Source organism: Chelonoidis abingdonii, unplaced genomic scaffold (assembly GCF_003597395.2).
Source record: "Chelonoidis abingdonii isolate Lonesome George unplaced genomic scaffold, CheloAbing_2.0 scaffold0027, whole genome shotgun sequence".
NCBI classification, from domain to species: domain Eukaryota; kingdom Metazoa; phylum Chordata; order Testudines; family Testudinidae; genus Chelonoidis; species Chelonoidis abingdonii.
This window is the reverse complement of record NW_027424288.1, coordinates 952,901-979,935: the sequence shown is the minus strand read 5'-3', so window position 1 is coordinate 979,935 and position 27,035 is coordinate 952,901. Positions and strand designations below refer to the sequence as shown.

At 41.0% G+C, this 27,035-nt stretch overlaps 1 protein-coding gene and 2 long non-coding RNA genes across 4 annotated transcripts in view; 1 reads left to right on the top strand and 2 right to left on the bottom strand.

The window, feature by feature from the left end:
- Window positions 1-1,154: 1,154 nt before the first annotated feature.
- SMNDC1 (survival motor neuron domain containing 1) lies at window positions 1,155-18,563 on the bottom strand. Its single transcript, XM_032793521.2, is given in 7 exon segments — window positions 1,155-2,925; window positions 4,688-4,841; window positions 7,597-7,758; window positions 9,771-9,913; window positions 16,172-16,291; window positions 18,295-18,414; window positions 18,416-18,563. Coding segments are annotated over 7 exon segments (960 nt in total). The 5' UTR covers window positions 18,539-18,563; the 3' UTR covers window positions 1,155-2,787.
- Window positions 18,487-27,035, top strand: part of LOC142046015 (uncharacterized) — a 22,277-nt gene continuing 13,728 nt past the window's right edge. Inside the window, exon 1 of the long non-coding RNA XR_012654941.1 lies at window positions 18,487-18,568. This is a non-coding gene — a long non-coding RNA (uncharacterized LOC142046015). The remainder of the gene's footprint in view (window positions 18,569-27,035) is intronic.
- The window catches only part of LOC116832665 (uncharacterized), a 24,283-nt gene continuing 18,350 nt past the window's right edge, over window positions 21,103-27,035 (bottom strand). Inside the window, exon 3 of one of the 2 annotated variants that reach the window (XR_004375516.2) lies at window positions 21,103-22,254. This is a non-coding gene — a long non-coding RNA (uncharacterized LOC116832665). Of the gene's footprint in view, window positions 22,255-26,430; window positions 26,831-27,035 lie in introns of those variants that run through there. The other variant, XR_012654940.1, reaches the window with a different exon arrangement.

Sequence of the window (27,035 nt, the reverse complement as noted above, 5' to 3'; positions counted from 1 at the left end):
AGAGTCCAGGAGTGATTTATAGCATTCTGCTTGCAGAAGGATCCCATGATCTTTTTTTAACAAGACACTTATCTGTACTGATACAGTACTGACAGCTTGATAGCACAGCCAAGTGCATTAAGGCTGTCGAGCTTGGGACAAGTAGTCATTAAGAGCACATTGAAGGGAATAGGTACATTACCTAAATGCAGTCCAAGTGATCAAGCATATATCACTTTCACATAACTCATGTGGACTTACAGTATGTCAATTAGTTTTACCTTTTTTTTTAAAAGGTCCCATGAGACAAGCTAGCTTTAATTGAGGCAGAGGTGTTTCCTACAGTAATGGTGGATCAGCCTGTACTGTTCCATTTTTGACAGCCCTCTGCCTGACATTTGCTTCAGAGAAAATGGCTAGTGACAAAATGCTTTTATGGTGGAGACTTTTCCTATACTGAAAGGGAGAGTGGATTTGCCATTTAAAGTTTGGCTAATGACATAGCCCCACGTCTGATGCATCATTTTTTAAGCGCTTTTTTTTTTTAAAGGTGTTTTCATTCACATCAACCCAGCGCTGTTAAGGACAGTCTATGCGTAGGCCACCCTCCTCAAGGTCAGGTCCTGCATGTTTTATAGTAGGAGTTCCAGTCTCTGTTCTTCCTCACACAGAGAAGAACAGCTGCTTTTGTCAGGAACCATTGCACCCTGGACAAGTACAGTTTTCCATGGAATGATAGACAGATGCCTCATTACTCAGCCATCTCACTATCCAGCAGAACCAATGCCCTTTCTAGTGACTGACAGGTGAATGGGTCTTTGTCAAAAGTGCAGGCTATACTGGATACTCTGACATACACACCACTTCTTAAAATGGCTGTTTTACATTTGGGGGTAGGGCTTTCCTCCTTGCACCAGCTTACACTTCATTTTAGATTAAGGTCCTTCTGCAGGCAGCAAAGTTTATATGCCTGCCTCAGGTAGGATATATCTTAAACTAGGCAAAACATGCTTAGAGCGTAATGAAATTGAAGCACTTTCAGTGTCTGTTTTCCCCTTCATTAATTCAGTTCCTTATCTGTATCTGACAGTCCTTCAGCATTCTGTAGAAGTCCTTACAGGGTGCTTTGACAGTGCCCAAACATTGTGCATTTTCACTTTTCCAAACACCCCCAAGAGATTTTAACACTTTATTTAATAAAAGTTAAACATACAAAACTGAAATTAACACACTTTGTATTCATAAAAATCACTTTCTCCCATTAATAGGAAGAAACTTTTTCTATGCATGGATTCTACACTATCAGTTGCAGAGTTTAGCTTGAGTTGTGACTCAGGTAACTGATGGACATTTCCACCAGTCAGTGCATTATCAATTGCTGACATGACCTGATCTAATTAACAAATTACAAAATGAGCTACATTAACATAATATACAAGGGAAACATGCTCAGGATTAATGAACAAGAAACACACTTGAATTATTTACTGGAGGAAATAGCCAAAGTACTCCTGTTCATTAACTCAGGCCTAGATTTTACAAAAATAATATCTACATTGTATACAGGGCTATACATTAACTTTTTTTTTTTAAACACTTTACGGATTCAGAGGCGGTACCAGTACCGTAAGTGGGAGACAAGTAACAGAGGGAAGCAATCACGTACAAAGGCAAGAACTTTTACAGGTGGTTTCCTGAATAAAACTGAGAGGGCTCACTGAGTGTAGGGCTGATATTACAATGAACACTAGGGCCACACCAGGATTATAGCAAGGCAGAAACTTCAGACTAGCCTTTACTCATTTCAAACTAACTAAATAGGATCCTGGCATTCTTATCTAATGTGCTTCAGTCTGTTTAAATGGATGGGAAAAAAAAACCCCCACACAGGCTGCTCAACAAGTTGGGGATTTACCGTACAGTTGTCAAGTCCCACAACCAGCCCATGGAACCCAGCAGTGCATGGTGTAGAAGCACTGAGAACATACCTTTCAGATCATGTTATTTAAATTTTCCCAACACTTAAACTGCACTTTAAAAGTGCAGTTTGACTCTGAAATCTGACTCCAAAAATGTCATCTTCGGGTTCCCTGGTTGCGTCTCAGTGACTTCCCATTTAAATGTGCTCAGTATACATGCAAGGAGATTCCTCCCCCTAATTTCCAGCCCTGCAAATTCAGTCTGGAATCTCAAAGTGAAGTTGTATTGTTTCTAGCACATAAATCATCACACTACTCATATGTATTGTGTGGGCCACATTCTGCCCTCAGTTACAGCTGTACAAGCGGACTGTCTTCAGTGAGATTGCAAGAGAGTAACTTATTACTAATTCCATTTTATATACAAGCTAGGATGGAATCCAGCTAACTTTCCCAGAGCTGTACTGGCTCTGTAGTGCTAGTGTAGTTTGTCACTAAAGCAAGAAGATAGAACTGTGAATACAGAGGGAATGAGAAACTTTTAAAGGTGCCATTTTTACACAGTCATTTTTCTGACCCTACCCCTGGCTAAAAGTATGAATGGAAGATTCTGGAGACCAGCATTTCAGCATAACTGCAAACAGCTCACAAAAACATCTGGCTGCAGAATTTTGCTTTAAGATGACTATATAAAAAGTTTACTAATGATGAAGGGAATCAACTGAATAGCTGTAGATTTCTTTAAGGCTCACATCAGCTGAAGCCAAGTGATGGTGACAAAATGAACTATTCACTACATGCCAACAAATAATTTACTTTTAGAAAAATATAATGATAAAAAGATAAGTGTAAAGCCCTGCAGAGATGAAGTTTAGCCTTTTCCCCCCTCTTACTGAGGCATCAAATGCCTGACATTATATTTAGAGGTATCTTGATATTGTGTCATGGGTTTATCTGCAATTCCACATGTTCCAACCCCGACTTTGCCAGTCACGCTCTCAGGGGAAGCAAAAATACTCCTCTTTACCTAAGAAGGAAACAAAAACACCATTCCTGATTAGTCAGTTCAATACAGTTTGCTAACTGCGAATACATGAGCACTGATTAGTCAGGTCTCTAATCCTACAAACAATCCTCAACACTCTATTTTATAGATCGGGGTCAGCAACCTTTCAGAAGTGGTGTGCTGAGTCTTCATTTATTCACTCTGATTTAAGGTTTTGCATGTCAATAATACACATTAATGTTTTTAGAAGGTCTCTTTCTATAAGTCTATAATATATAACTAAACTATTGTGGTATGGAAAGTAAATAATGTTTTTAAAATGTTTAAGAAGCTTCATTTAAAATTAAATTAAAATGCAGAGTGCCCCGGACTGCGCTGTGAGTGCCACTGAAAATCAGCTCGCGTGCCGCCTTCGGCACACATGCCATAGGTTGCCTACTCCTGTTATAGATGGCAAACTGACACATTAATGTACTTACCCAAGGGCACAGGAGGAGTCAGTGACAGAGGCAACGTTAGAAATGAAATTCCTGGCACCCAGTCCCATGTTCTAATCATGCCTCTCTGTGAGCACTTATAGCCAAAGTTCAGGAATAAAGGCCACATTACTTATCATAAGACTGTTTTGTGCTAAGTGCTCAAAAGGACTGACGTTTTAGCACCCCGCCAGCAGTTCCACACTGCCCCTGGGTGAGTGGAAGGAAACCAGAGTGGGCAGCAATACAGCAACACTTCAGCCTCCCCACCACTTCCTCTGAAATATGGCTACACTACAAGACATGTGAAATGGCTGCCAAGTTGGCCACACACCAGATTTTCAGGCTCTCCACTCCAGTGGACCCCAATCCTCACAGTCTATGCTACCACCAACAGTGGACCCAATGCTCCATCCTGGGCAAGCGCAAACTTGGTTTCAATAGGGAAAACACCTCACCATGCCAAACCAAGGCCAATCAGGATTTATTATGGGCTTGTATTGTATTGTTTTACATTTCTTGTTTTTTCATAATAATGACTAGCAACAGCTTCTAATTCCTAAAGTTACAGACACGCGTACCTCACATATAGATAAATCCTAGCACACACCTGGGCATAGGTCTTCTTACAGATCTAGGTTGTGGCAAGAATTCTTCTCCCTGACTAACTTTGACAGAATGTGTATCACTGTATTTCTATACAATGGCTACCATTACTATTAGCTTTGTCAATGGTAGTGAGCTCTCTGAACAGTGGCACGAATGTATATTAGCGAAAACAAAACTACGCACGATTTGAGGAACCGTGCTACCACCTATCGCTGGTATTTGTTCTAGGCTTTTCCTTATCTCCTGCACAGTTATAACAGCCACGAAAAGCTATGTATACTGGCTGTATAAGAGAGCCAATCACACACTTGCCAGCATCAAGGTCTCACAACAGTTTCCCCCGTATGTGGCATAACGTGGAGCAGTTTGGCTGCGCATCCAAATGCAACCTTTTAGTTAATTTATACTAACAACAATTCAAAAGGCAACCCCAATTCTTGCATAAAAGTGACCAAGTTTCCCGACCTACACAAGCAAAGGCCTAAGACTTACTTTTCATATTTAGGCATGATTACTCAGCCTATCTACAGCATCAAGCTACCTATTTACACTTACTCTGTTTTGCGGCTGGGCTGCCTCAGACCGTGAAGCTGAGCCATTTACCCCCAAAGCATCGTCTGGGCATGGTATTTTTCCTGTAACTAGTATGTCGGACTATTCCTTTGCTAACTGTTCACACACTAGTAGCATATACAAACCTGGCCTTTTTTGTTTTTAGAATAGGCTCTGTTGTTGAACTGTTGCCACTTGACTTTCTGGTCCTCTCGCTCCTGTTCAAGTTCTTTGATTCTCTGGGCTTTTTTCAAAGCTTTCTTCTTTTTATATTCTCGTTGCTGTGCAATCATCTCTTTTCTGTAGGAAGGAAAGGTAGCCCATGATTATATTTGTGCCTCCATTTCCTCTTCATAAAGCACTCTGAGGTACACTAAGTACCAAGAAAGAAACTAAATGTAACTATTGTAAGCCATTAGATGTGTAAAACAGGACTCTCAAACGAGCAATTACCCAACCAAGTCAGGACTATGTAAGCTTATGAAGAATACTGATAAACCTCCCCAAACAAGCTGTACTCCACAGATGCAAGAGCAAAGCTGTGAAGTAAGTTATGTGTAACACATGGGTACCATGGTGTGATAGGATCATCTTAAGCCTAGTTTCAGCTGCTGCCTGTACAGAACAGATTCATTCTCTGATTCTAGAAAGAACATTAGGTCATTTCTTCTGCAAGGCAGTTTATCAATTGAGAGTATCATTACAGCATTACACTCCTGTAATATTTATCATATAGAGTCAGGAGCAATAAAAATGCCCCAAGCAGGTCATTTCAGATAGAGCAATCCTCAGAGCCGGCACAGATAACAAATTCCCAGTTTCACAAATTCTCAAATGGCCCTTTGAAATATAATCAAATAACATTTCTGAATGTACATGGCTCTTTTCCAACATGAGCCAAATCTCACCATGGTGATCTCCCTGAGAAGAATGCCCTTGATCCAGTACTCCTGCACTGATTAGGTAAAAATCAGCAACTGTGGTGGGGATTAGGCACAGGGAAAGGGGAACTGCAAAGAACTTGATAAAACCCAAATTTGTATGGCCTTTTCTGCAGCGGCTCTCTTTAATGCTGTGGAACCCCTTTTGGCATGGAAGGGGTGTTGCAAGAACAGTAGACTGAGGAGAGGCAGGCAGCGTGTCTCTAACAAAGCCATAATGCCAGGAACCAAGGGAAGAGACATGAGTGCTGGGGAGCTAGGACAGAGGCACAAGTCCTTCATACTACTGTGGCTCACAGGGGATCTGTATGGGACAGGAACCACATGCCAGGCTTCTTCCAAAAGGGTAGGGATTAAGCGCACACACACCCGCCACTCCCTCCCTCAAGGATCACATTAGTGTCCCCAGTTCAGTAAGGCACAGTCAGTACATCCTAGGAGTTTCTCCTACAACCTACCGTAGGCTGGAGGAAGGACGCAAGAGCTGCTCCAGTACTTGGGTCTCCAAATAGACTGGTTCCCAAGATGTAACCCCTCTACATTTTGGTTTCTTATCAGGAAGCTGTGAATCAGGAACCTCTTGGTGCTAGCTGGCAGAGGGCACAGAGAGTGCCTAGAGTTTTACAGGGATCTCCTGGGTCAGATACATGCACAATAATTCACTATAAGGTGGCATGCAAAGTCTCTACCAAGAGCCAGTAGCCCACTGGCCATCATAAACGCTGTGAAACACGTGTACAGATAACATTTGAAGTGTTGTGTGTCTGTGCTGAGAATTATGTTCTTAAAGCAGGTAATCAGAAGGTTATCGTGCCTTCGACAGGTTCCTTTCAAGCAGGAGGTAACAGACCTCTCTGTCTGGTCATATGTGTATTAGGCATTGTATGTCTCACAATGGATGCCTGTTTCAATATTGAGCCAAGTTCATCAAGAGCCTGCAAAATCTTGAAGAGAGGAAATTTACAGGAAGGAATAAATAGCAGGTGTGAATCCTGTTTATGAGTAAAGACAACGGATTCCTGGGGTATATCTGGGGGTGCAGAGGTACAGCCTGGATCCTTCACTGAGAAAGCAAGTTAGCCGCTTATGAACAAAGGGTCAGAGCCAAGCCTGCTGTAAAGTACTGGAAGGACTTTGGGTGAGCACTGATCTATAATACAAGGAAGTATCTAGTTAAGCCTAGGTTCTAGAATGCTTGTATGGTATATGTAACCATTTGTTTCCAATACTTTACTTGTTACTTTGTTAAATAAACTGTAAGATATATTTATAATCAAAACAAGTAAGTGCTGTGTGTTAAATAGAATAATCTGAGGTGTAGTAAATTGGGGTGCGCTGCTTCTTTGGGAGTAGCAAATCTGTGAATACTGTCGGCATCCACGAGAACAGGGAAAGGACACTCCAGGGAGATGCTCGGCGGCAGGAATATGCCTAGCACTAACCTGAAGCAAGAGTGTGGGACCTGCTGAGGCTAAGAGGGGAGTGTTTATGTTGCCCGTGGACAGTGAAGTCAGCGATCTGACCAATGGCAGGCAGACTAGGCTTCCTCATGCTAAGGGCAGTGAGTAATGAGGTGCCTCACAACTCTGGGTACTCCCACAAAGAATCAAAGAAGCTTCACTTGTTGAAGCTATTTTTTCATTCCTCCAAATGAAAACTTGTCTATGCAACACTTACCATTTCAAGCAGGAGCTCTGAAAAGCTTCTGCTAGATTACAGGCATCTACCACTTCTTTAATCAGTAATTTATAATATATACTCACTATTTCACCACACACACAAGTCTCTATCTTCTCCTGAAACACAAATTGTAAGCATCATCTCCATATTGCATTCCTCTTTACCTGATCATGATTTGGAACCTACTTTGTTTAGAACTGGCCTCTTTGCTGGCAATGAAAGAATTCTACTTTTGTCTCTCACATTAATATCCTTGATAAATATGACAGCAGAATTGGTCTAATAGTGAGATGCTAACAGGTTGTTTTACCAGAGTATGTTTCCTTAAGCAAATTCCATCCATCCATCCATCCATCCACCACACGAACGTAACATGCTTGGTTGGCCTAAGTTCTTTGTTAAAGTACACATCTAAGGTTATACAAGTCACTTACTTGGACATGGGTTTGTTGCCACTGTCCTCTTTTGCCTTTCTTCCCTCTTCTACAGGTTTGAGGTTGAGCAGAGGCGTGACTTCAGCATTGCCATATCCAGCAAACGTGATTGCGGCAGTACCATTCTCCTCATCTATCTCTTCAATCTCAGCTTCGTAACACCTGTAAAGATATCATGGCTGTAAGCATGTGAGTAATGGTTTAATACTCAGCCCTACAATACCTACACTGTTATTCAGCTACTAACATTAAGTTAAGTACTTGCTACCAATCTGCTTCATTTTTTGGGACAAAACACAAATCAAGCTGAGAAGTTAATGTTCTTTAAGGACCTAAGTACATCAGTCTTGCACAAGAGCTTAACCTAACTAGCTGATCAAGGAACCAGTGACAATTGTAAGGCCTAATAGCTATTCAGGCTGGAAACAAATGCCTTGTGCAACTACAAAGTTAAGAATCTCACTTTTTTCCCCCTAGTTGATAGGTCATGTAATATCAGATTGTAAAACTATGGCATTTTAGGTAACACAGATTAGAGCTAGTCAGGAATTTTCTGACTGAATGCTTTTTCCATCAGAAAATGCTGATTTGTTGAAACTAAAACTCTTCACAGGAAGGACTGGTTTTGAGTTTCACAAATCTTCTGATTCAAATTTAAAAAAAGAAAAAAAGTTTCCAAATTGTTTAATCATCCTCTTTTGTCATTTTCTAGTTTAAATCAACTTTTTATTTTGAACCTCTAGTTAAAAACCTCTACTAAAAACTTTTTAAAATGCCATACTAATTCTTTTTGGATCATCTGTTTACAAAGGTTTTGAGACTGACTTTTTGTTTCAATTTGGGACGAGGAAAAAATTTGAAGTCTCAATCTCCCGCCCAGCTCTGCTACAGAGCCTAGAGACTATACTTACAGATAGAATTCCAATTAACACCTGCCTACTTTGTTTTGATATAGCCACCATCTTGAGAGACACTTGAATTGAGTTAAAAACTAATGCTTTACACTGTATGAAAACTGAGGGGAGCCCCATTTTTTGTGTGGTAGGAAGCATTAATCTCTAGCTAGCACTTCTTGAGACACTGGCTGCTTAAATCATGTTGCAGCTTTAGTGCAAAGAAACAAGATAGTAATCAAAGTGAGTAAGGTCCAATACCCTTGACCTGCTAGAACTAGAAATATCTAAGTGGACCAGTACAAATGCTTTCAGAACCAACAAACTTTTCATTCTGATTACTGGTTTAGGCCAGACACTGGGACCCAGTAGTGACCCAAGAATTTAAAAAATGTAACATTTATGATCTTAGGTGAGAAAATATTTCAGCCATCAAAGCCTAGCAACAGAAGTGTTTTTATTTTTGAACAGTTTGTTTTCTACATGAAAAGTATCAATAATTCTGCCTCAATGCATGCATTTGGTTTTCATTACATTAGCAGCTCCATTGTACAAGGCTTCAACTCTTTTCTAAGAGAAGGAAATGGGATGTTTACTCAATCTGAACAGTTTGATTAGAAAAAATTCAGAAATGCTTCTATGTTACAAAATAAAGGATAAACTATCATTTTGAAAATATATATCTTTGTATTTCAAAGACTACAAGATCAGACTAAATTGAAGCAACCTGAGAAACTCTCAATAACATTAGCCAAGGGAGTCAAAACCAACTATTTTGGTACAGCATCTCCAGAGCATGGTACAGCCAAGTATCAAGCCCCTTAAGACAGAGCAATATTGCAATCGCAATAGAACTACAGTCAAATGATGGTGTTCCAAGTTAAATGCACAGACTTAAATCTCAGTCATTTTTCGTGACAGTGAGTAAATATAAAATATATAAACAAAATGGCAATTACATACACTGGTACATTTGAGAGGCACTACACTAAATGATTATAATTAGTTTATGAAAGTGTAGGGTTTTTTTAAAGTTGTATATGTTATATTTCTTTTGAGGGTGGTGACAAGAAAAGGTGTTTTCAGAACCACCGAATATAAAATTCACTTTGTCTATAATATTGAACTTCACTAAAAGGAAATACAATGGTTACTTAATTTCTCTTAGCTATTCTTTTTTAGAATTACTCAAATGGGGCAGTTCAAGCTGAATGAAAATCTCTTACCATTGTACTGTATTATTTCATGTAACTGTTAGAGAAGTTTGTTTTCTACACTTACTGTCCATCTTCACTCCATATTGCCATACATTTATCCCCAACCTTCCAGGAGTGACTGGGTAGGGCAGAAGCAGAACTATCAGAACTTGCAAGGGCTTCCGAAGGTTGTGTTGAAAGGAGATCTTTGGTTAATTCTATAACTTCCTGGAAAAGGAAGAGGCAAAAAATACACTTTCAAACACCATTACTGTGCTTTATTTTTTCCAAGTTGACAGATCTTTTTCTAGTAATGATTGTATTAAATGTATATCTGATGTAAAGCAGACTGCGGGCTATTTACCACTAATTACAGTGTATTAGCCTTAGACATCGCATATGTAGAAGAAAGCAATGTATGACTGTATGCTATATTGAAATGAGGCCACCTCTCCACCCTTGGTCAACTTTCAAAATGCCCCAATGTTTCCTTTTTTCAGCAACTATTTCTAGCTGAACTGCTTTTGCATAGGCTCAGAGACATAGCCAGCTATTCATGTGGAAACAATCCTTGATGTGACTCTCTTTGCACGTGTGCTGTACATGATCCTCAGTTTTTGACAGAAGAGCACATCGCAGCAATGGGGAGTGAGCAGCCAGTGTTACGTTCACTGCTCATAGGGAAGGCACAGGCTAAATTGATTCAAATAAACTTTACGACAGGTAATTGTGAATGTTTTGCTTTTCCACCTCAACTGCAGTTTATTTTTCATTGATTATTTTAAAAATGATTGGTTAGCCCAGAAATTACACATTGCTTAGTTTTAGAATACTTTCATATAAAATAAGCGTACTAATGATAAGCACCTCTGAATAAGAGGTGGCATTTATTCAGTTCCTTTGAAAAAGTGGGGATTGGCTGAGCTGAAGTATTCACAGATATATTATGGACAGAGGAGTGTCTCCTTTTTAAGATCCCAGTTTAGGAAAGTATCCCATTTCAGGAAGGCATTTAGGAACATGCTTAATTGCCTTCCTGAATAAAGATGGACTTAATTATGCACTTAAGTGCTTTCCTGAATCAGGGCCTCAAAGTGTGGGGGCAGAACCTCCTCATTAACCTGACAGAATGACCTGAACAAGAAAAATGGCAGAGGAAAACATATTTTTTCTATTAAATTGACTTTTAGTGCCTTTAGACACTACAGATTGAAGTCTTACATATTCACAGAGCAGATACAGCACAGTACACAGCAATGCAAGTTTCCATCCCCTGCCCTGCCACTGTGATTGGACCTGGAGGGACCACTTCTATGGGTAAGTGTTTAGTTCCTTCTCAGTGTTACCTATTTTAAAACAAACTAACTTCCCCAATTAGGTAGCCACCATCTTTGACGACTCAGGAGCCAAAGTAGATAGGCATATTTCTAGGTTTTCTATAAACTTCATAAACCAGTGGAAGAAAATACTTAGATGGTTTAGAAGGTAAGAATTTGAATGCCTATTTTTCACCTTAATGAGAAAGATATTTAGTGTCTACTCCTTTTATTGCAATGTAGCAAATGCCAATTGAATTGGTGCTATACTCTTATTTGCCAGCATGAAGACTCTTGATCATGGCTACTGAAAAAATACGTAGTTCAACAACTACCAGGTAAAAGCAAAACACAAGCACTTTCCTACATGAGGAAAGGCAACTCCACAATTCATAAACAATAAATGGTGTTAGGCCTTACAATATCCCAATATTTTTATCTGATGCAAGTCACAAAAATAAGGGGAAATATTTCAATTAAAGAGATTGCAGACATCCTGCATCCCCCCCCCCCCCCCCCCCCGGCACCAAATAACCTTGTCCCCTCCACAGATTCGCCCCACAACACATTATGTCTATGCTGCTGCTCCCACAATTAATACTGCCCAGAGGTAAGGCCAGCAGCAGGATGATTTGGAAGCAATTTTAATCAGTTTTGCCAGAGCAGAAACGGCACATGTTGGCCCACCACAGGCACAAGCATTTTTTGCAACTACTGGCTGTGGGGTCATTTAAATAAAGAAACTGTACTTGTGATGAGGAACAGCCTTTTTCAAAATGGATTTCCACGTTAGCCCATGAAACAATACAAAGCATGAAGATTCAATGTTCCTGACTCCAACGTTATCTTTAGTCAAGATCCAAGATGAGAAGTACTTTTGGTAAATGGTACACCCTTAAGAAGATTTGAAAGGCCCCAAAAGGAACTCTCTATAGTCTTGATAGACTCCCCCATGCCACTTTTCTTAATAAATGGAATCAACAACTATCTGGAGAGTGGGACAGGAAGGCTGCAGGATCCAGCAGGGTTTCTCTCTCAGCTCAGCAGAGATGAGAGAAAACAGCTGAAGCCTGATTCACTAAACCTCATCAATAAGGGCCTATAAAGAGAAGGAAAGCTCAAGGCAGAGAGGAGGCTGCTCTTCATTTCTCCAGAAGTTTGAGGATTCTATTCCCAGAGACCAACCCCATAGAGTGTTTAGTTTTCTTATACGTTTGTCTGAGTAGCTAGTACACAGGCACAAAGGGCCTGACAACTGGATTGTCTTTTGTTTGTTGATATCTGACCAATCAGACCTCCCTAACAAGGAGGTTTGTTTTTGCTTTAGAAGACCCTCTGGTGATTTTGTGGCAGGGACTGGAACAGAGGATATGGCCACAGCCTACCTTTACTATAATCTTTATTTTGCAGAATATTGCATATAGGCCAACACTGATTTTGATATTTAGAATATTTCATTTGAGGGAGCTCCTTGGAGTACATACCATTAATTACTTTTCCTTCCCCAGGTCTGAGCTCTAACACTGCTCCTTCACTCACAGAGCGGGTGGTAGTAGCAGTAATCTGCAAATCCAGGAAGCATCATGGCTTGTGATATGTGTATCAGCAGGTCAAATAGAGTACAGCTGTGCACTGATTACCTGAAGGTAAGCGTTTCAGATATACAGAAACCACTGTAATTTGAGACAGTTGACTTACTCCTGCCTCCTTCACAAGTCGTTTATCTATTAAGATAGCTTATTGTAGAACTAGAGTGAATATGCACACAGATTACTCAATCAACAATTCCTTGACTTTACCAGTTGTGTAAAGGGTAGGCTATAAACAAACTTGTGGTAAACTCTTATTTTGCCTACGTATCTTAATACTGGACACAGATAGTGGATAGAAACTTGAACCATATACAGCATGTGTTGAATTGCTTAGAGTTCCAATACATCTGTTTTGTTGTTCTAACAAATAGCATACTATAGTGTTAGTGAGAACACAACTGGAGTATTGCACATAGTGGGGGGCATCACATTACAGTAACAGCTGAGGACCTGGAAGGTGCAGAAAAGCACCATTAGGGTTTATGCAGAGTTTTAAGGGCTAGAGCAGGGGTCGGCAACCTTTCGGAAGTGGTTTGCCGAGTCTTCATTTATTCACTCTAATTTAAGGTTTTGCGTGACAGTAATACATTTTAACATTTTTAGAAGGGCTCTTTCTATAAGTTTATAATATATAACTAAACTATTGTTGTATGTAAAGTAAATAAGGTTTTAAAAATGTTTAAGAAGCTTCATTTAAAATTAAATTAAAATGCAGAGCCCACCAGACCGGTGGCCAGGACCTGGGCAGCATGAGTGCCACTGAAAATCAGCGCGCATGTCACCTTCGGCACACGTGCCATAGGTTGCCTACCTTTAGGCTAGAGAAACTAGATTTGTAGAAATAAGGGAATGGGAGGAAAAAAGAGAATTCTATCCCATAAAATTCTTAAAGAAAGTAGCAAGTTGAAAAAACATGAGGGCACCAACTGAAACTAAGAACAGACATTGAAGGAAGTTGAAAACAAGAAGTTTATTTAAGCAGAAAATAATGTGGTACCCATTACCAAAGCAGGAAGAGAAGCTGCAACTGTCATGTATTCAGACGTAAGACCGCACTTATGGGGACGGGGTCTCTGGACTCTAGACAGACTAGCTCATGAATTACAGTAAAATAACACTATAGAAAGGCTGAATGGCTCATTTTTAAAGCAAGTTTTGTGGGGAAGAGTTAGAATGTGCTGTTACTGCCTACTATAGCAAAACTTCTAACTAGGGTAGCCACATGCAGCCAAATAAGCTATACAATGTGACTTGCTGCCACCTTCCTGTTACATGGCGATGCAACCTGTGGAGACTACAGGTCCCAACATGCAAAGATCCATCCTTATTAGAGTGGCCTTTCACACAAGTCAAGATGGAGCTCTGTATTGTGGAGTGCATCGTTTCCACAGCTTGTAACATCATATTAAAGAGGAGGCTGGTTGCAATCCACTCTAGTTCATGCAAGTTAGATATGATCCTTGGTTACATAGGTACCTTGCTAGAAGTCCCTCAGTAAAGTAAAAGACGGGGAGCCCATTATTTACATGAATATATCTTGGTCAAAGCTGAGCATGCCGTGTATGGTAATGACGGATGCAATACTGAGATAAAGGATTGTTTCAGATACATAACTGATAATCTTTAGAATAAACAGGACACAACAATTTAATTGAGACACCAAAAAATATAAAGTTAGATTTATTTTCCATTTTTAAGGTGGAATGTATGGGTGGCAAACCTTTTGGAGATGGGAATTCAAACATCTTCCGTATTCTGTGCAGAGCTTTTATTTAAAAATGTTTTCCAAGTTGTCTGTTCACATCAATGATTTCCACACATCAAAGCAGACCTGATATTGGTATTAGAAATATGAGTTTTGCTCTGGATTTTAAAAATATATACATGCTTTTAAGAATGTGCAATAAAGTACATTCTCATTATACTACAAAATTTCCTGTGGACACAAGACCTTTACATTTAAAGGGAAATCTAAAGCTTATTGATAGGAGACATTGATTTAGCTTGTTTTTGAGTTGCATTTTTATTGTTACCATTTCTTCAAGCAGCAGCAGCTACTGAATGCTGCAGTGGGTAGTTTTATCTACTTAAGTTTTGTGAATAATAACTTTGCTACTATAGTGCTCTCTCTCTCTAGCAATAACAAAGTAGTATTTTATACCCACACACTAACATTTAAGAAAACATTAAATACAGGCATATTTATGTGCCAATTTTGTTGCCTGAAGTGATAAAAAAGGCCTTTGTAATTAAGTTGAAGGTGTTCATGCCATTGTCCAAAGTGGGTCTAATGAAGACTTTGAGTAGCTTTTATCAATCAACCAAAAATAACTTTGAGCTTAAGTCCAAACATATTCCAGGTGGTGGCACATTTGACATTTCATAACAAATATGGCATTCCTTACATACCCAGAACTTCTATTAAAAAGTCAGCGGGAGGCTAAGGTGTGCCAGGATTTCAGACTTATGCTGTAAAGATATTTCAGCTATCCTTATAGATGTGAAAACAAAGAGGAGTCTGGTGGAATCTCACAGACTAACAGATTTATTTGGGCATAAGGATCTGAAGATGTGGGATTTTTTACCCATGAAAGCTTATGTCCAAATAAATCTGTTAGTCTTTAAGGTGCCACTGGACTCCTTGTTATTTTTGTGGATACAGACTAACATGGCTACCCCTCTGATACTTGATTTACAGATGTGATTGAAAGTGTGCATAATGACTAATTTGATGCTGATTTGATTTATTCAACACAAATGTATGTGGAGAGAGTCAGTGCTCAGAATAGTCCAAATGCTGTGACAAATGCAAATAGCTACATAGTTTAAATGGCTTTATTTAAAAAATGCAGACTTGAGTGGAGATTAGATTCAATTACAAGGTGATAAAATTTGATGCCTACAATTTACTGGTATATTATTCTAATACCGCAAAAAGGCCAGTGATGAAGATTGGGAAAAGTGGGCTTTGCACAAACTTTATAAAAGGTACAAAAACATGTACAGTAAAAAAAGACAATTTGCATATTTTTTCATAGTTCTCTCTCCAATCCTTTGGAAGCTAAAAGGGATCTTTACGCAAATTTTGTTCTCCTTTCAGCCTGCATGTGCAATGCAACAGTGTGGTCACTATCAACTTAAGCTAAGACATGAATTTTTTTCATCTTCTCTTTTTTAAAGGAAGGCAATATTATTTAAGTGTTTCAGCCAACGCCTTGCACATCTCAAATAAGAACGCTTTTTTCTTCTTTACGGTGAGGTACTAACATTTTTTAAAAACAAATCAAATAGCAGTGACTTTTTTTAAAAGCACATAAAACAACATGAATATTAATAAACTTAAAAAGACAGGCCAAATGTTGGGACTGCCAGCTATAGCACTGTCCCTTCACGCAATCTGAGATCTTAAAACAAACCTTTAACTTACATTTCGTAAGAACCGACAAGTATTTATTATTTTTGTTGAAGTGCAAATACCCAGCAACAAGCTATGTCTCTGCTTAAGAGAAACTGATGGCATTTTTGCTGACATTACTCATGATAGAAATATTTCAGTTTCTAATTCCCTCAATCCTCACCTGTAAGTCTTTTTTTAATTTTAGTAAGTCTTCATTTTCTCCATTCCCAGAAAGAGCAGCCTCAACTTGCTGGAGCTGAGCTTTATAGCTAGCTAGCTGTTTTGCAAGATCTTCTGACATCTGTAAAAAGAAGTAAACCTTAGAACAGAAAGGAGCAAAACTACTTTGATAAACTCTTTTGTAGTGAAAATAAAATATAACTTGTAACTGGTTAAAAAGATGTTACAGCTATCATAGATGGACACCTAACACATTAATTTGTAGTATTACGCTATTTCAGTGGATAACCACTTACCCACTGTCATACGAATTATGAGCAAAACCAACAACAACAAAATTCTTGAAATAAGTAATTTACAAGTTGTGCGTATACAATAGTGGACACTATACAAATGAGTAACACTATCTTTAACACATAGCACATAATGATTCATATCTTCAAAATATTCTGAGGTCCCAGGCATTATAATTTTGCCTTTCCACTTATAAACAGCACTATCTTCACATTCTGTCAGTCAGTCTCTTTAGACATGTATACACAACTCTTATATGAGTCAATGAAATCCTAGTCAATATTCTATCATCTTGTTTTAAGCCACTTTTTATATAATAAAACATACACTTCTTTTAAAGTTAACGTAATTTCAGCCTTTCCTTCTAATGTCTTCCGCATAGAGCATCATGTGATGGAGACAAAACTAGCCTTTTGTCACAGATGGATTGGTGAAGACTCTTTGGGGGCCAGGGACAGTCTATTTGTTGTGTGCTTGAACTGATAGGTGACAGAATACAAAGAAAATGGAGAGCTGACATACTAATTCATAAATTCACATCAGTGCAATTTTAATGGAATGTGCCTTCCTCTACTTTCACAAGTAATATTCCTGCATGACAGTTTGTAGCATGCACTTGCTTCCCAAGCCAGGGACTGGGGCTAGGAGCTGGGGGAAGAAGAGGTAAATGGGAACTCTGAGCACAGGCAGTGGAAGGGGGGCGGAGAGGGAAAGGTCAACGCTAGACTCTGAAGAGAGGGGAGAAAGATAGAGGAGGGAGGGCTGGTGGGGCACAAGATGGTTGGCTTAGAGTCTATGGAAGAAGAACAGGAGTACTTGTAGCACCTTAAAGACTAACAAATTTATTTAAGCATAAGCTTTCGTGGGCTACAGCTCACTTCATCAGATGTATAGAATGGAACATATAGTAAGAAATATATACATACAGAGAACATGAAAAGGTGGAAGTAGCCATACCAACTGTAAGAGACTAATTAATTAAGATGAGGTATTAGCAGCAGGAGAAAAAAAAAACTTTTGTAGTGATAATCAAGATGGCCCATTTATACAGTTGACAAAGTGTGAAGATACTTGACATGGGGAAATAGATTCAATATGTGTAATGACCCAGCCACTCCCAGGCTCTATTCAAACCCAAGTTAAAGGTATTTAGTTTGTATATTAATTCAAGATCAGCAGTTTCTTGTTGGAGTCCGTTTTTGAATCTTTTCAGTTGCAAAACTGCCACCTTTAAGTCTGTTACTGAGTAACCAGAGAGCCTCTTAATTAGCCTCTTACAGCTGAGATGGCTACTTCCACCTTTTCATGCTCACTGTATGCATATATATTTCTTACTATATGTTCCACTCTATGCACCTGATGAGGTGGGCTGTAGCCCACAAAAGCTTATGCTCAAATACATGTGTCAGTCTCCAAGGTGCCACAAGTACTCCTGTTCCCTTTGCAGATACAGACTAACTGGGCTGCTACTCTGAAACCTGCCTATGAAGCTGACTGGAGCAGACGGGGGAGGGGCGAGGGCCTTTGGAGGTGGGCAAGAGCACGCGGGGTGGGGCTAAGGCCCACGGGGGCGGCTAGGGTCTGCGGAGGTGAGTGAGGCGGGGCTGAGGGAGAAGGATGCGGTGGGGCTAGGCCAGAGGAATGCCGGGCCGGGCCGGGGGGTCCGACAACCCACCCTGCCCGGCGGGGGCTGAAACCTGAGGAGCGGGACGAGAAGGGGTCGGGCCGGTGAGCCTCGGAGCAGCCTCCGGTGGGAGGCGGGGCGGTGCCGGGTCCCGGCTCGGCCTCCTCCCGGCTGCGCGGGAAGGGTTAATAGCCGCTTCCTCTCACCTTGGCCGCGGGAAGAGGGGGGTCCGCGCCGCGCTCGCTCCCGTCAGGCCTGGGCCGCTTCCTCCTCCCCGCAACGCACGGAGCAAGGAGCCGTGGGCACCAACAATCGCGAGACTTCCGGTGGATGGGGGGCGGAGGACGAGTCAGTCACGTGCCCGCCGCTGGTCAAAGGGCACGAGGCCGGCAGGGATCCGCTCTGGGTGGGCACGTGACGGCAGCGAAGAGCGCGCGAGAGCTGGTTCATCCGGGTACCTTCGTGGCGTCGGCTGATGAGGTAGAACGCCAAGCCCCTCCCCCCTGTGTAGCCTCGTGCGGGGAGTTAGCTGAGGCGCGTGTGCCCTCCGCGCTGCTGGGACTGAGGTAGCGACATGATGCCTGAGGGGGTCTGTGCACGCCCTGGGGGGAACATTAACGGCGGCCCCGCCCCTCTGCAAGGCGAGGGGAACTGTTCGCTTCTCTGCTTCCCAGCTGGGGAAACTGAGGCACGGCGAGGTGACGGCTAAGGTGGCCACTCATCTGTTGCCACCATAGTGGACGTGCCGGGTCTTTCGGGAACGGCGTGACCCTGCCTGGCCGGTGGGACCTGGAAGTCACGAGTGCTTGGAAGGTCAGGCCGCTCTGCCCCTACCAGGCTCAGCATGACGTGGCTCACGCTGTTGGGGGTGGAGCGGGCCGTTCTTCAAAAGGGTGGCCCCTGTCTGAGACCGGCCACAACCACGTCTGGTTTTGCCCTAGGAGGGGCAAATCCTAGAAAAGCAGGATGGTCTGGTGGTTTAATAGCGAACAAGTGGTCTGCTTAGTTAGGACCCAGGCTTTCCAAGTCAAGCACCCTAAATCTCCCCCCATTTTAAGGGGTTTTAGGTACCCCCGTTTGGGGGGGGAAAAAAAAAGTTGGCCAAGGCTCGCCTGAAGAACAACACTCTGTAAGCTTGTCTCTTTCCCCATTAGAAGTTGGCCCAATAAAAGATATTACCCAAGCAGCTTTTTTCAAACATTTAAAACTTTCTCCTTAGTTGCCCCTGGGGCTGATGTTTATCATACGAGTTTCATAACATTCAATTCAGCTGTTACTGAGAGCGCCACACCTGCGGAAACTTTGCTAGATATTTTTTCATAGAACTCTTCGCACTCATAGCTCAGACTTGATTTTGTAAATTGTTATCAGGTTTGAAGCATGTTGCCAGAGTGAAATTTATAGAGCAATTAGTTCTTTAAACTGTAACAGAGCATTAACTTTCAGAAGGAGAAAGCTAATCATATGTGGCTGCTTTTAAAAACATCCCGGGTATAGTCCTCAGTAATATGTGCCTCTGTATGTTTGCCTGCACACATCCACACAGACTGTCTAATAGCTGCATAATGTGCATGTGTATACATGTTCAAAACACTATATTCCTGGTGCTCTCACAACAAAATATAATTATCCCTGCTACATATAGGGAAACTGAGGCACAGTTTTGCTTATTATTCCTGGGCATCTATATACGTGGCAAGAGTCTCAATAAACAACTAAAGACAATCACTTTATCAACATGTTTACACTCTAATGCAATTTGATCTGTGCAGATTGACGTTTACAGTGACATGAAGTTCTGTTAAAGACATTGGCTCCATATGGGCAGATTAAATTGCATTTTAGGGGACTTCATTTGTGATAACTTGTACAAGACCACCCAACAAATCAGTGTTAGAGCCAGGATTAAAATGTTTCTTAAACACTGGCTCCTAACCAACCCTCTGCCCTTTTCTCTACCAGGCTACTTCTCCGAATATTGAGTCCCTTGTACTTAACAGTTCTTCCCCACTTAGTCCCTAACCAAATGGAAGAAAAAGTCAAAACAGCCCCTCTATGTAGTAAGGTGCCACAACAACCTCTCTATGTAGTAAGGTGCCACTTATCACTTCGTACATGTTAGTTCAATCAAAACAACCCCATCCATCATATTACCCTTTTGCCCCTGTCTTTAGGATGGGTCGGCATGTTCCTTGTTATCTGTATGGAATGTGCTAGTATCGGAGTGTTCTGGTACCATCCTGGCATATGTTTATATCTCTAGTGTCCGGTACCTTTTAGGTATGTGTGTTTTTTGCAACATCAGCACTCTCCTTGCCAGACTCTGAGCTGGGTCTGCCTCTTGCTCACAGCTTAACTTTGCTTTATGTTAACAAAGTCTTGACCATTACCTTAGTTCAGGCCTTAGGCATCATACCGGGCCTCTGATACAAGAGTTTATGTTTCAGGGCTTGATCTAATTACAGTGATCACACAGGGAATCTTAAAGGATTAACGTCAATTGAAAAGTATTAGCTTCAGCAGAATCTGCCTACTTAGAGTAAGGCTCAGCTGTTTCTTTGTGGAGGAGTGATTTGAAATTCCAGGTGTCTGACTTACAGTTAATTATAAGAGACAGCAGGGGTACCTGGACATGGTGTGCACATAAACTATAGCTCTACTAATTTGTTTCTTCATACTCTGACATATAGTATTAAAAACGTGTAACTTCACAATACTTTATCAATCAATAATTATATAATCTTTTATACCAGTGTGCTATGGTGCCTTTCAATCACGCAGGAATGCAGTCTGATTTAAAAACATATCAGAATCAAGCCACCACTCCCCCCACCCTCACACACCCACTCACCAAAATTCAGTATCAAACAGCAATTTAGAACAGGAAGGGGGGGGGGGGGCGTGTCATATTTGTTTTTGTGAATCTAGTCCTTCATTTCCTTTGGTTTTATTTAAAAATGCCCCAAATCAAAACATTTAATTTTGAGTCAAATGAAACATTTTATTCAACCCAAAACAAAATTTTCCAGCTTTTTCTGATTCACCAAAAATACCAAAAAGTTTTGGTTCAACCTGAACTGATTTTCTTTTCTGTAAATTTATTTTTTGGAACTAAAAAATCACTTATTCATGCAGCTCTACTCCTTAATCACTAAGATGACTTTCTGCCGCTTGCTGATTATTTATACAAACACACATACCTCTCAACTCTCCCACATATCAAGAGGCATTGCTCTCATTTTGGTCCCAAAGTTACATCCATTTCACACAAAGGTAGTGTCCCCTCATTTTTATTCTTTAAAATTGTTTCCGTAAGAAAGAGTCTTAAAGATAGGCTCATGCAAAGTTATTTTTAATTACATTAATGGAATGAAACCCACGTCATTTTTAGTTTCCTGCTTGAATCATTTTTCTGTCTCTCTCTGCATCCCCAGTTTAGACCTTGGTAGAATCAAATATACGGAAAACACCTAAATGATTTGCACTAAATCAACTGATTGAACTTGCAAGTTGTAAGGGTGCGAAACAGTCTGCCAAACCTGGGCATTTTCTAAAGATCATTCATTTCTTTAGTCTATTTCTGTTCCTGCTGACCTTTTGAGGTGTGTTAGTATAGGCTTTGGCCTCATGGATAGTATTAACCCCTACTCTCATTTAAAATGGGAAGGCTGACCATCAGGAGTTGCAAATTACCACCGGGGACAATGAACAGAGAATTTCTTATCCTCTATCACTGTCCACAGGAAACTACAGAGACAGCAGATGCCTCCCAGTGGAACTCTGCCCACAGAAGTATGTTAGTGTCCCCAAAACATAACTCTAGTCAGAGACCTATGCTCACTATACTCTGCTTCCACTGCCGGTAGCAGATTAACATGTAGGCCCAGAAACTTAGTGGAGCCACTTACAAGTTGCCTCAAAATAATAGGGTGATGGAAGAAATGTAATTAGAACAGCTACAGAAGGGGGTTTGCAGGAGACAGGAACAACCACTCTAGTCTGGTGCACAAAAGATGGACATGTTCCACTGAAAGACAGGCATCTTTGAAGCACTGCAGGTGTTTACTTGTGTTTGGGATTCTGTTGTAGAATATTAAATTCACATCCTTGGTTGGTCTCTACGTGAGGCTAATACACACAGGCTTACCCCACTGAGGACTGTCACCCTGGAACATAACATAAAATGGTCAGACCAAAGGTCTGTCTAGCACAGTATCCTGTCTTCTGACAGTGGCCAATGGCAGGTGCCCCAGAGAGAATGAACAGAACAGGTAACCATCAAGTCATCCATCCCCTGTTGCCAATTGCCAGCTTCTGGCAAGCAGAGGCTAGGGACACCATTCCTGCCTATCCTGGCTAATAGCCATTGATGGACCTATCTTCCATGAATCTGTCTAGCTCCCTTTTGAGACCCGATGCACAATCATCTTTAGCCTTAAATATTTGGATCTTCAGACATATAGTTTTTTAAATAAATCCTTCAAAAGAACACTCTTGTCTAAAATACACATTTTAATTTTAAATAGTAAAAAAAACTTGCTTCCAAAGTCTTCCTGTCCTTTCTGTCCATCCCTTTCTCCCTTCACCCCCGCCCCACCTTGAAGAGAGCCCTTAAAGCAGGAGTCTTAAACATGCGGCCCACGAAGTTATTTTCTGTGACCCGTGAGGTCCTCACGGCCCCCCCTCTGCCCTACCCCAGCGTTTACCTAAAGTGGCTCTGGCCCAACGCGTGCCGGGGGCAGGGCAGGCTCTTGTGGTCATTTGAGTTTGAGACCCCTGGACTAAATCAAGAATTGGCTTTCCTCTTGTGAGTTCCAGGACTAGCTGCTCCAAGAAGCAGTCATTTAAGGTGTCAAGAAAATTATCTCTGCATCCCTTCCTGAGGTGATATGTACCCAGTCAGTATGCGGATAATTGAAATTGCCTATTATTATTGAGTTCTTTTAGTAGCAGGAAATTGTCTGATAAATGGCAGAATAGTTGGTGGGAACTGCTAGAAAAAAGATTAGGAAAATAGACATTTGATCAATAGTAAAAGCGCTTTTCATGAAATTCTTGATTTGTACGTTAGGGGGCAATGCCGCTGCACAAAACTTCCTTATTTTCCGATGCTTTGAGAGTTTTTCCTGCAAGCTTGTTGTAACACAAAGCAGCCTTTTGTAAGATGTTTGATCTTTGTGTTTACAAATTATTGTGATTTTTTTTATATGTCTAAAGCTGATGAGAATAATTTCTTGCAGTTGCCTTAGGAAACAGCTGAAATTCAGCAAATCTTTTAAAAGCTGCTATCTCCTTTGCTTAGGTGCAGGCAAGCAAGCAGTTTTCTCTATCCCTCAATGTTAACTACTGAGGCTGGTTAGAAATTGCCGTGAGAGACAAGATAGGTGAGGTAATATCTCTCTCACATATTCTGTGCCCAACATGGCTACCACAACACCCCAAGCTAGGAGTTGCTGGGTCACATGACAGAGGACTGAAATCTCTATGACAGTACATCAGCTTAGTAGTGAATACTGCCCTTGAGATTACTGTATCTGAATAGGTTTTAGAGTAGCAGCCATGTTAGTCTGTATCCACAAAAAGAACAGGAGTACTTGTGGCACCTTAGAGACAAACAATTTATATCTGTATCTGAATATCCTTAAGCCCCAATCCTGCAACATCTTGCGCATGGTAGGACTGCTGTGGCAGTGAGCCCCCGTCACTGAAGACAGTGGATAGCTACACAGACACGGTAGTCTTGTCACCATGCAAGAAGTTGCATGAGTGAGGCCTTTGTCGTCAGTGTGATGCAGGGATTTTTGGGCTTTATTAGTAGGACTTGCTCCTTGCCTAGACTGGTCTGGCTCTGTGGCACCATATCAAGCTTGAAGACTGCTGATAGATTTGGTTGGGCTGGACCGTCAATTAAATCATTTTAGATCAGGGGTAGGCAACCTATGGAACGCATGCCAAAGGTGGCACGCGAGCTGATTTTCAGTGGCATTCACAGTGCTCAGGTCCTGGCCACTGGTCCGGGGGGCTCTGCATTTTAATTTAATTTTAAATGAAGTTTCTTAAACATTTTAAAAACCTTATTTATTTTACTTACAATAGTTTAGTTATATATTATAGACTTATAGAAAGAGATCTTCTAAAAAAGTTAAAATGTATGACTGGCACATGAAACCTTAAATTAGCGTGAATAAATGAAGATTCAGCACACCACTTCTGAAAGGTTGCCGACTCGTGTTTTAGATTATCACAAATTTCACTTTCAGATGTTACAGGTTTTCTTGAGGCTGGGTTTTCTTTCTTTCCTCCTGCAGGTGGTGCTGTCTCAGACAAAGTCAAACAGTTGTTTCTATCATTTGTTTGTTCATATTGTAGGCAGAGCTGGCAGTGCTGCCTACAGTTAAGATTGCCAAGCGTTATCTTGTTTTCAAGTTGCTTATAACTTGGCCAAATTTTATTGGTTTGGACTGATATTTTCCATACTGAGTGTCTGCCCCAGGCTGAATGGTTTTGGAAAGCTTCAGCAAAAATGGTTTGGCCATTATCAAGGACAAGCTTAGAGAAAAATGTGTCTTCCCTATGATAAAATAATTCTTACAGCTACTTCACCAGGAAGCTGTAATGTCTCCATGTTTTGGAGCAGCGACATAACGTGGTATGGAGTTGTCCTGCTGTCAAAGATATGTATTTTGCTATTCCTAGGGGGGAAACACCTTAATTTGGCCAAGTTATAAGCCTTTGAAATATCTCTATTTACACATGCTCAGTAGAGGTTAGTTAGTTTGGCAGCTAAATTTCCCAAAGATTCCAGCCTGCTCTACACTTATGAACAATCCAAACCCCTGAATCCTGTAGCTATGCTGCGCGAATCCCCCAGTGTAGATGCAGCTAGGTTGATGGAAGAATACTTTCACCTTGCTTGGTGAGCTGGTGTTGCTACAGTGATGGAAAAACACCCTTTTGTTGCTGCAGTTTGCATCTGTACAACAAGTTGCAGCGTCATAGCTATGGTGCCGTAGTTGTGCTGCTGTAGCACCTGTAGTATAGATATGGCCTCCATCTGCAGTGGGCATACTCCAACGTAGGGATATGGGGGCTGAGCAGGTCTGTCCCAGGAGCCAGATGCAACTGTGGTGTTGGGCAAGGAAACCAAGAGTGATCAGACTCTGTGCTCTGCACTCTCCCCCTGCTGGTGCCCAGGCAGTGTGGAGAAGGAGAACAGCCTGCCTAGAATGACAAAAGCTGGATAAGAAGTCTAGAAATGCATGCAATCTCTTGCAAGTTTTGTGAGTTTCACCATTCCTCTGCTATCAGCAGATATCCTTGAAGCCCTCTTGCGAGTGTGTCTACTCCTTTCTAATTCTGGTCCACATACAAAATGACAATTTACCACTGCTATTGGCTACTCTGTTAGCTCAAATATAAGAGGTCTGTGTGGTGAATCTAAAGGTTCAAACCCTGTGGATGCTAATATGCTCCACATGATGGAAATTGTCTCTTTCAGTTTCAGAAGAATATTAAGGTTGCTAGGTCAAGCACTCAAATTAGGAAATGCTAGAATTAAGGTTGCCTGGACAGCCTTAATTTGGGCCCCTCTGTGAATGCATATGACAGAGTCTTTAATCACATGACCAGTTCACTTTTTTTCCACAGGACTCCTGCCTTATTCAGTGCAAAGAATGACTGAGGTTTATCTAGTGAAAGGCTGTTGTTGGTGGGTCTCATGCCCCATTTATTGGAGGAGAAGTTGAAAGGTGTGTATTGAATGAGGCAGAGAGAGGACTGTAAGAAGGGTCTCATGGTTAAGGCAGTTGAATACCGTCCCAAGGAATTAGATTCTATCCCTGCCTCTCCCACAGTTGCTGTGTTATGTTAGGTGAGTCACTTCCATCACTGGCTGTGTTCTTGATTTTCTGGGTGCCCAATTTGAGATTATGGCATCTGATTTGCAGATGTGCAGAGTACTTACATCTGCACTTGAAGACAATGGGAGTTGTACTTTAAAAATATGGAGTGCGATATACTACTAAGTACTCCTGAAAAATGGGCCCTAAATGGTCTCAAAATGGGCACCCAAAATAGTGGAAACTTTTTGCTTTAATCTGTCTGTACCCCAATTTCCTGTCTGTAAAATGAGGATAATCCTGCACCAGCTCAGAGAGGACTTATGAAAATAAATGAATGTTTGTGATACTAAAGTGATGAGTGCCATAGAAGAGCCCAGAAGGAAACTATAAAATTCTGTTTCATTGCAGGGTTTGAATGGTGGACTGCAACTGAGGTATGGCGGGGGTCCTCTCTGAGCTGGTGCAGGATTATCCTCATTTTACAGAAGGGAAATTGGGGGAGGTGTCACACATTGAACAATGAGGATAAAGCAAAATATTGAATATTTGCTTAATAGTGAGCATCGTCCATACTGTGCACTGAAGGAGGCCTGGGCCCTATGGAAAAAATAGTATGTGATCATTGTAATTAAAGACTGTAATATAATGCATTGGTGCAAAGGGGCTGAATTAAGGTTGCCCAGGCAACCTTAATTCCAGCATTTCCAAACTCTTGAGTGATGGACTTTGGAACTTTAACGTTCTTTTAATATAGTTTTTTATATCTAATATAAAATCAAGATTTTTGGGGTGTCCTGGTGAGTCATGTTGACACCAAATCTGTAGATTGAGTGTCTAATGCCAGAGCAATATCCAAAGGCTAATTAAGTTTGGTTTTGTTGTGCACGGTTTTCCTTTCATCCTGTATAGAAATTACACAACAGAATTACTTTTAATGCTGTATGATGAATATTGTGGGTTTTGTTTATTAGTTAACTAATCACAGTTAAATTAGCTTTTAAGAATTGAGTCAATTGTAACTGCAGAATCTACATATGATAATAATACTTTCTTTGCAAACATGTATGTAAGAAGCACATGGACAGCCTACATAAATATCCACAACA